Source organism: Osmerus eperlanus, chromosome 3 (assembly GCF_963692335.1).
Source record: "Osmerus eperlanus chromosome 3, fOsmEpe2.1, whole genome shotgun sequence".
NCBI classification, from domain to species: domain Eukaryota; kingdom Metazoa; phylum Chordata; class Actinopteri; order Osmeriformes; family Osmeridae; genus Osmerus; species Osmerus eperlanus.
In genome coordinates this window covers 2,067,611-2,077,742 of record NC_085020.1, presented here as the reverse complement: position 1 = coordinate 2,077,742, position 10,132 = coordinate 2,067,611, and the positions used below count along the sequence as shown (strand labels likewise).

The 10,132-nt window shown below is 46.0% G+C and overlaps 1 protein-coding gene across 1 annotated transcript; it reads left to right on the top strand.

Annotated features, from left to right (window-relative positions):
• The first annotated feature begins 4,291 nt into the window (after positions 1-4,291).
• stk17b (serine/threonine kinase 17b (apoptosis-inducing)) lies at positions 4,292-9,596 on the top strand. Its single transcript, XM_062456393.1, has 7 exons — positions 4,292-4,768; positions 5,798-6,010; positions 6,753-6,891; positions 8,044-8,170; positions 8,311-8,359; positions 8,584-8,763; positions 9,162-9,596. Exons 1-7 carry the CDS (start codon positions 4,650-4,652, stop codon positions 9,400-9,402), a joined length of 1,068 nt encoding a protein of 355 aa, XP_062312377.1. The 5' UTR covers positions 4,292-4,649; the 3' UTR covers positions 9,403-9,596.
• Positions 9,597-10,132: the final 536 nt, after the last annotated feature.

Genomic DNA, 10,132 nt, shown 5'->3' with positions numbered 1-10,132 from the left:
AGGTTTCGCCTCTCTAAGGGGCAGCAACGGGCCTCGCAGGTTCTGTGTGGAGAAGTGGGGCAAAATCACCTCCTTACCCAGGTAGCCATGTTTGTTTCTCTGTAGTTGCCTTCCAGCGTGCAGATCATGTCATGTTTGTGCAGATGACTGTGTTTCTGAGGAGAGGGTGTTAAAATGCAAACTGATATTCTCTCCCGCTCTACCTATCTACCTTTCTTTTTCCCAACTCTATCTCTATTCCTCTCTCTATCTCTATTCCTCTCTCTCTCTCTCTCTCTCTCTCTCTCCCTCTCTCCCTCTCTCTCTCTCTCCCTCTCTCTCAGGGCCCACACCTGTTTTAACCGTCTGGACCTCCCTCCGTATCCCTCCTTCTCCATGCTCTATGAGAAGATGCTCACAGCCGTAGAGGAAACAAGCACCTTCGGATTGGAATAACCTCCCCAATATGGCTGCCCACCCTCCCCAAAATGGCTGACCGCCCTGGTTTGGCCTCATCGCAAAAAGAGAAAACGCAACATCTTAGACAGTGACAGTATACAAACTGTCTGCACTTTCATCACACATCAAACAGCAGTGCTTCATTCTATCTCTCTCTCTCTCTCTCTCTCTCTCTCTCTCGGAAGATCAATGGACAGTCTTGAGATCCCCTCTCACTTTTAGATCCACAAATAGCCTTTAGGTCCGAAGTGCATGTCTGTTTTATATATCGAGTGGTGTAAAATCAGAAACAACTGGACTGTATCCTTCCCCTCACACGACACCCTCTCATCCAGCCACATGTGTGCTTTACATCTTCAGTTATGATGGCCTTCGCTCCTGGTGCCCCCTCCCTATCTCCAGGTGCTCAGTGTGCTCCCCTGGGCTCCCTCTTCCTTACCTCCCTCCCCCCCTCTCTCCCTCCCTCCCTCTCTCCCTCCCCCCTCTCTCCCTCTCTCCCTCCCCCCCTCTCTCCCTCCCCCCTCTCTCCCTCCCTCCCTCTCTCCCTCCCTCCCTCTCTCCCTCCCCCCTCTCTCCCTCTCTCCCTTCCCCCCTCTCTCCCTCCCTCCCTCTCTCCCTCCCCCCTCTCTCCCTCCCTCCCTCTCTCCCTCCCTCCCTCCCCCCCTCTCTCCCTCCCCCCTCTCTCCCTCCCTCCCCCCTCTCTCCCTCCCTCCCCCCCTCTCTCCCTCCCTCCCCCCTCTCTCCCTCCTTTTCTCTGGACCTCTGAACTGTGTCATTTTTACTGTGGGGCTGCAGCATATATACAGACTATTGCCTTGGCTTTCGAACACAAGACTGAACCCATTTTTACCTGGCACTTCAGCAGACACACTGGGTTGACACACACACACACAAACTAATGATAGTAATATAGTAGCAGTATTATGATGGAAACACATCACCGGTCCTCCTTCAGTGTAGACAGAGAAACGTCCTTGGAGGATTGTTTGGTGTTAGTATCTTGTGGTTATGTTGACTGCGGGAGATCCTAATGTTTAAGACTGTTATCTTTGTAGAGATTTGAAAATGATACATCAGAGCACTTAAGGACTGTCAGAAACATTGTCACACCCCTAAACACCGTATTCTCTTTCTAGGACAACTACACACTACACTACACACACAGACACCCACACACAGATAAATACTCACACAGAACATTAGCTCACCAACGATGCACTTTCTCTCGCCCTGAAAGCGGGAACACTGCGTAGACTCAGTCTGAGGGGAACTCATCATCCTTCAAATGACCACATTTTCACACACACCACAGACAGAATATGCTGATCAATTAGCTCAATCTCACTCTCACCGACATTCTCACCTCTTCTACAGTAAACTGATGAATGTATCAAATCAATGACTGAATGTATGACCTCTTCAGAATTGCCAGCTCTCCTGGTGGATGATTGAAAAGCCTTTTTGGTCCTTTGGCTGAAGAGGAAATGGAATTATCAACAGGAAGTGGGGAATTTAAAATAAACTACAAACATGGCGGCTGAACAAGAAGAGTAGACTCATTGTGGCACTGGACTCGTGCCTTGATGTGAGAGGATATTACTTAAATCCCTCCATGGGTCGTAACAATAGACAGAGTTTGATGGGTCAGGAAAAAAACATGAATGGCTTTAGATGTGTTGCAATGCAAAAACAAAAAACTATGAAAACGAACCACTGCTGCAGCTCTGTCTGAAGACAGTTCCATCATATTTCCACACGAGGGCAGTACAATATAAAAAGGGGGTAGTCAGGTACCCAGGGAGGAGGATTGGTGTTAGTTTCTGACCTTATGACCTAAAATTTCCCTGGTTACACAGAGATCAGGAACAAATCCAGTTCCTACCTATGTATATTGTGCACGACAACAATGTCCTTTCAGCTTTGGGTATACAAGCCCATGTAGAAGAAGTAATTAATGTCTTGAAAGCATGTGTTTAAACTTGTCTTTTTAGTGCATTACCCCCTTACCCAAAGGCTCACACACACACACACTCTCACCCACACACATACAGTACATTTTGGGGTGCATGTACGATTACAATTAATGTACAGAGTCTTGTTTGAGCTAGACAACCCAGAACCTAAATAGTCCTAGACGCTCCACAGCTGTGGTGTTGTGGAGGAAGCTCTAGTCCCTCCCCGAGTCCCACCCCATCCTGCATGCAGGGGTTCCTAGTCCCTCCCCGAGTCCCACCCCATCCTGCATGCAGGGGTCCATCAGGCAGCTCTGTGAGCCGTACTGAAGGCCACCCCTAGATGGTGTTGTGTTATAGCTCGATATTGCATGTTGAAATAGTGCAACACTCTGTCCTTAATAGCTTTTTTGCATGAGGATATTGATATCGATTTGAAGAGTGGGGTGGGGGGAGCTGGGTACTTTTATGTCACTTTGGTTAGCACTTTACTTGAAGGGTGAGGGTGTCGTTTTTTCACCACGCTGTTCCAGCGGTATAGTTACGAAGAGGTGACTAGGCAAAGGCACTTAGATGTACATGTGTGTGTTGTAACATGGCTTGGTAAGTTGCGAGAAGCGAAAAGTGCATCTCCATGGCGGTATTATGAAAAGTGTCATGGCCGCATGCTTCAAGTGAAGTGTTACTGTTACTTTCACACATGTCCACCTGTCTCAGAGATAGGCTGGAGGTCAAGGGGTTATTGAGAACCTGAATACACAGAGAATCAATAGTGCTGTGTTGATCATGTGAAAGCGAGAGCACCTGTTTGTGTATCATGTGTGTGGCCCTGTATGTCTCTCTCTTTGTATGTAATTGTACATGTATGTCCTGTTCTGTGTACAAATATATATATTTTGCACCGAATGTACCAAAGGTTTGGGGCTTGCATAGACAACCATTTCTCTCTATTTCAGTCAAACAACATATCCTCAACATCTGTCACATCCATGGATCTTTCACCTCAAGTTTAGAGGGCCAGCTTTGTGGCATGGGCACCGACTCTTTGCGTCAGGGTTAAAATGATTCGGCTTTTCGGCCAATTTGACATTTTCCATTCTGAGGCTTTTACTCAAATTGCTACCAAGACTTGTCCAGTAATACGGAGATCCACTGGCCCCTTCCTGAGGCCACAGCTCCTTACTTCTACCCCCACTTCACTAGTTGCAGGACATGGGCATACCAGTATCAGAATCTCCACTCTATGCAAAGCTCCTGTATGTATGTTTCCATTTCACCCCAATGATTGTATTAAAAAGACATCAACAAACAGCAAGTTTTAATTGATGAGATATGACTCTTTTTTTTTAACACATATCAAAGACTGTCCTGTTACATTTTGGTTTCCGGTAGATCGCGGTTTTGAAGCCATTTGAAGCCATTTGAATGTTCCGATTATCTCGTTTGTGATTTCAGATCTCCAGAGATGGGAAGTGTACTACTCACGCATTCGCCGTGAGACTCACCCATTTCAACCATTTCTCAAACTCTCACGCAAATATTTTTCAAATATTTTAGAAAAAAAGTTTTGGAAAAAAAGTCTAGAAAGTTTGAAACAATGTTTTAGAAAAAAGGGTTCAAAAAGTTGAAAAAATATTTAAGAAAAAAAGTTGGAAAGAAAAAATTGCCATGATGAGTACTTGATGAGGACTCTACTATTATACTCTACTAAAAGTTTTGAAAGGTTGAAACAATATTTTTGGAAAAAACTTTCGAAAGGTTGATAAAAAAAACTCGAAAGGCGTGTGTACTTTTGCCATTTCTGCAGATCTCTAAATCAAAGGACTTTGGCACTAGAATGATAAGCGTACTGAGATCGACAAACACTATTTGCTGGAAAACCACTGCACATGCGCACTGACTGTTGGCGTTGTATGCTGTCAGTTCAAACTGTGCTGCTCTGGTCGGCGGAGCTGCTGTTGGCTAGCTAACGAACTTGTGAAGGTTTGGTCATGTTGGTTCACTCGCAGCACATATGAGATTTGGATGTTACAGCTGCTTTATTCTAGATTCTAACTCTAGACAGGATTCTTTTCGACTACCTCATCTACAATTTCCATGATTTCGTCTAACGCGCTAGCTGATTAGCTCGTGCTAATTTAGCTAGCTAGCTACGTGTGTAGTTGTTAGCTAGACCGACGTCACCGGATGCTTAACTTCCGCAAATGGTAAAAGTATCAAACTGAAATTAATCCGGTAAATTTAAATCGTACTAGAATAATGTCTCGGAGGCGTCTTGACAGTCGCAGTGGATCCACAGGACTGCTGGGGGAAACTCAAACCCCGATCAGTACGGAGCCTTTGGAGGGTGTCTACGAAATAACCGGCGAGTTGGGAAGGTGAGTCAACTAAACAACAGTTCTTATCTGGCCGGAGCTAGCTTTAGTACGGTTCCATGTGGCCTACCATTGTACAGTACAAGTACGTTAGGCAGATATCAAACTTCTACATGTGTTATTGTATTTTGAAACATACTCAGACATACTCACAACTTTTTCCAAAGTCAAGGGAACGATGTAGACGCTGTATTGTTGTAGCCTATGTGTATGTTGTTGAGACATTGTCAGTAGGAATCATCGTTAACAAGGAGTCAGTGCTGTTATTAAGAATAGTTTGGTTCCATGTTTGTTGAGTGGTCACATATTTGCTTATTGCAGACAGCAACCCCTGGTTTGCTTGTGCTGTGCTGAAGGAAGGAGTATTTGCAAACAGCTCAGCTACTGAGAAAAAGAAAATAGCACCGTGTTAGCTGTGTTTAGAGTATGCATATTGGTCATTGTGATTAGTCAAAATCACTTGAGATATTGGCTAAGTTTACGATTGCTAAAACAGGATGTTGCAAAGTGTTTTAAGGATGCGATGGTGACAAGCTAAATTTAGGAAGTGGACTGTTCACACGTTTTCAGTCAATATTTTCAGTAAATGGTGAATAAAGGGTCAGCTGCCAAGTGTGACGTGGGCTGCCAGTGGACCGCTCACACACAAGCCAATGTGTATAGACATGTATTCTGCTGGAGATTGTGTAAACATCTTAAACAAGGGTGTGTTTGCTCACCAGCTGATGCATTTAATTATCAAGTAATTTACTTGCACTAAACCTACCATCAACTGTTAACTCTTTAAATATAGTCAATTTGGAGGCTGGTTTGAATAGGCTATTCAACTCTTAGTTTGACATTTTCAGTGCATCTGTCCTTTCCTACCACCAAATATCACCTGAAAGCATCTGACTAGCATCAGCTGGGTTTAGGAGACCAGACTTCCTTATTCTATGCTGTGTCGGATCAGAGAATTCAGGTGGAACAGTGGCTGTGGAGCAAGTCAGCCTTTCCGTCGGCTGACAGCCCGTCCCGTGTGTCCTGTCTTAGGGGGAAGTTTGCGGTGGTGAAGCGCTGCGTGGAGAAGGCTACGGGGAAGGTGTTCGCTGCCAAGTTCCTGCGGAAGCGACGGAGGGGGCGTGACTGCCGGGCGGAGGTGGTGCACGAGATGGCCGTGCTGGAGGCGGCCCGCCACAACCCCCGCGTGGTCAACCTCCACGCCGCCTACGAGATGGACCACGACATCGTGCTGCTGCTGGAGTAGTGAGTCATCTGGGGGGTGGGGGGGGGGTACAGATCATGGGGAGAGCATAGGGGGTGGGGATCGCTCACGTCTGCTACATGAATACATCATCAGCCTGTTTGTTGTGACCAGTTAAACGTCAAACAAGCACCCAGTCTAGCAGTCATAACTGTCCATCCAGCCTCTGGTCCTTGGTTGACTTCATAGCCCATACCTGCAGCTCTGCCGGTAATCAGCTCCTTATCTGAAGGGAATCCTTATCGAATTGCCTGTTACTATATAACTATATTATGATATTTCTGCTAAAGCCTCACCTATTCCAATTTCATAGTTGAAAGCAACACCCACGACAGTCTTTTCTCTGTGGAGTTGAATTATGTAATGCGGTTGTCTGACCTGTTTCAGAGTTGAATCTTAAGTATGGCAAACAGCTTGTATTGTTGACCTGAATAATTCAGTTTCTCTGGTAATTTATTGCGTGAGAGCCAGTGCTCTAAAGAAATATTTACACCCTCCCTGTCTTTGTCTATTGAGTTTTCAGTATGGCATAATCCCACCCTGGAAGCTTAAGAGTCTTGGCTTTGAAAGAGCTGCTATTGATCTAGATATGCTACGCTATATGATGTCATGAGGAACTGATTCATATCATCTCACTGCGCTGAGAAGATATGAAAATATGTTATGCATGCCCTGAGGTATGAGAGATGAGGGAGAATACTAATATTGTTGCAATAATGACGTGTGGGATGTGTGTGTTCCCAGTGCGGCAGGGGGTGAGATATTTGACCACTGTGTGTCTGATGAGCTTCTGCCAGAGGGGCAGATCACCCGACTCATCAGACAGACCCTGGAGGGAGTCCACCACCTGCACCAGAGGAGCCTAGTGCACCTGGACCTCAAGGTCTGGTAACACACACACACAAGACACACACACACAAGACACACACACACAAGACACATACACACAAGACACATACACACAAGACACATACACACAAGACACATACACACAAGACACACACACACAAGACACATACACACAAGACACATACACACAGACATATACACACAGGTACATGCACACACAAAAGATTGCTTAATTGTTCAACTTTGTGTTCATTGATTGACCACATTTAACTCACTGCTGGAAGCACAAACGGCACTCACGTTAAATTATTGTACGGCAGAGCCGCAGCATAAATAGGCACCGTATCACCCCCCCGGGCTAAGCTCGCTGCTAACTGTGGCAGCAACGCTAGCCCTTACTTAGCTCAGGGCTACAGTTGAACAATGCCAAAAAACCTGTTTACCTCACAATTGTGCATGAGACCCTGTCTGACCTAGTTTCACCCCAGAGACGGGGACATGAGTTAGTAACTGTGGACAGACACTGAATGCCAAAGCGGAATGGGGGATTTTAGTTTGTAAGGTAACAACAGTTGGCTAATGTTAGCTAATTGAATTTACAACTAAGTGACAAGCGATTTCCCCAATATGTAGTTTTCCCTGCCATACTATTGTCTCTGACTGTGTAACCAGATTTTACACGTAGCCCAGTCTCTAGTTGACTGAGAATAAAAGCGCATCGACTGTTTGGCGTGGCCGCTAGTTTAAAACCTTTCAGAAAGGCTCTGGTGTAGTTACGCTCCTTTACAGCTAGCTATCCACTTAACAGCCAGAGAGTTGAAAACGTCTGTTAATGATGAGATAATATTTAAAGTTAGCCTAGATGATACAAAAATATTGTTTAAGCTAGCAGTCAAGAGCTGAAGAGTCGTTTCCCAGCAACCGGCCAGTGCTTTACTGCCAGTGAAAAACGTTATATGGACAGGGAAGTGCACCGTAGGTAAACTTTTTTTAGAAAATATTGTTTCAACCTTTTAAAACTTTTATTAGAGTAGGCAGGTAGAGTCCTCATGAAGTACTCATCATTGATGGCTCCTTTTTTTCGAAAACATTTTTTCAACCATTTAAAACGACTGACTGATATCTGAAGGTTGTACGTTCTCTGCTCTCCCTCGTTCACCCTCCTCCCCTGGTGTGTGTCTCCCAGCCCCAGAACATCCTGCTGACCAGCCTGTCTCCTCTGGGGGATATCAAGATTGTGGACTTCGGCCTGGCTCGCAGGCTGGGCATGGTAGGAGAACTCAGAGAGATCCTGGGCACGCCTGAATACGTGGGTAAGACACGGCAACAAGCACTTCCTGTTTCTTATACAGTGCAGTGTTTTAATAAGACTTGTTACAGGAAGTTGAGAACTTCCTGAGGCAGGTGATGTTGTGATAACTGGTCTCTTCCTCTCTCGGATCTGTTGCCATAGCACCAGAGATCCTGAATTATGAACCCATCACCACAGCAACGGATCTATGGTAAGTCCTCCGTTGTATCAGATAATAGCATCATTTTCACACATGCTTGATATTTTACAACCCATTAATGCTCTATAAAAGGGAATAGTATAGAATAGGTTTAACAGAATAAATAGGGGGGTTTAGGTGCAGTTTTTTCAGAGTACATGAAGTCCTCTGTTACGCTGCTTGTTAAAAGGGCCGTACAAATACGATGTGAATGTGAGATGAGTGTGTGTTTCCAGGAGTGTGGGGGTGATCGCCTTCATGCTGGTGACGGGCGAGTCTCCGTTTGTGGGGGACGACAAGCAGGAGACGTATCTGAACGTGTCCCAGGTCAACGTGGACTACAGCAAGGACAGCTTCTCCAGGGTGTCAGAGCTGGCTGTGGACTTCATAAGGCAGCTGCTGGTCAAGACCCCTGAGTGAGTCTGGAAACACACTCTCACACACACACTCTCACACACACACTCTCACACACACACTCTCACACACACTCTCACACACACTCTCACACACACACACACACTCTCACACAGACACTCTCACACACACACTCTCACACACACACACACACACACACACACTCTCACACACATAAACACTCTCACACACACACTCTCACACACACACTCTCACACACACACACTCTCACACACACACACTCTCACACACACACTCTCACACTCCCACACACACACACACACTCTCACACCCACACACACTCCCAGCTCAGATCTCACTGGTAGGGCATTGGTCGCAGGTTCAGCTAAACATGTACAGTGTGACAGTGGTGGTGTTGCTGACGGGTGTCCCCCCCCAGGGACCGTCCCAGCGCGGCAGACTGCATGGCCCACCCCTGGCTGTGGCAGCAGCAGTACATGAGCCCTGAGCCTCCCGTCACGCCCAGAGCGTTCCGCGAGCGCAGCTCCGGGGTCAAGTGGGCAGCCCCGCCCGAGGACCGCGAGGACAAGGAGAACTTCCTGGACTCGCCGTTCGCACACGCCAAGAAGTTCCGCTTCGACGAGGACACGTCCGCCCCCGGCAGGGAAGGGGACTTCTGAGAGAGAGGGGGGGGGGGGGGGAGAGAGAGGGAGAGGGGACGTGGCAGGGTGCCTCGTTCTACCCTTCACACTTTTAATGGTTTTACGTCCATAGAAACCAGTGGCCACAGCTACCCACCCAACAGCACTTCAGGCCTGTTCTCAACCCTACCCTCAATTGTGCAGAAGGAGAGAGAGAGAGGTAAAGAGAGAGAGAGAGGTAAAGAGAGAGAGAGGTAAAGAGAGAGAGAGGTAAAGAGAGAGAGAGGTAAAGAGAGAGATAGGTAAAGAGAGAGAGAGGTAAAGAGAGAGAGAGAGGTAAAGAGAGAGAGAGGTAAAGAGAGAGAGAAAGAGAGAGAAGTGCCCGGCCAAACCAAAGATAACCAGCTAAAACTGAGATCTAACATTGATCTAACACTGCTTAAGTGTTTCTGGTATTTATGTTTTCAAATAATGCTGTGTGTTTAAGATAAGTAAGCGTGTATTTTTAGTGTCTTTCTATTTCCAGTGCATTGTTTTCCCTGCTTTGTGGGATTTTCTTTTGTCCCTCTAAAAATGACAGATATTTATATAACTCAAGGGAAATCTATGCAATACCACTCTTCCACTGAAAGGCATTTTAAAGTAAACTTAAAAAAACTAAGAAACAAATTTTACCCTTCACCTATTGGTTAGTGAAATGTCACAGTAGGTGTTCCTTAGTCCCAGAATAGTGTTAAGGGCTTAACTTGCAATAAGATCAACAGAATTT

Excerpts from the sequence above, each read along its gene's own strand:
- stk17b (XM_062456393.1), top strand. The coding sequence starts at position 4,650 with ATGTCTCGGAGGCGTCTTGACAGTCGCAGTGGATCCACAGGACTGCTG. Across the intron at positions 4,769-5,797 it reads ATAACCGGCGAGTTGGGAAG|GGGGAAGTTTGCGGTGGTGA; the intron begins GTGAGTCAACTA and ends GTCCTGTCTTAG. Across the intron at positions 8,360-8,583 it reads ACCACAGCAACGGATCTATG|GAGTGTGGGGGTGATCGCCT; the intron begins GTAAGTCCTCCG and ends GTGTGTTTCCAG.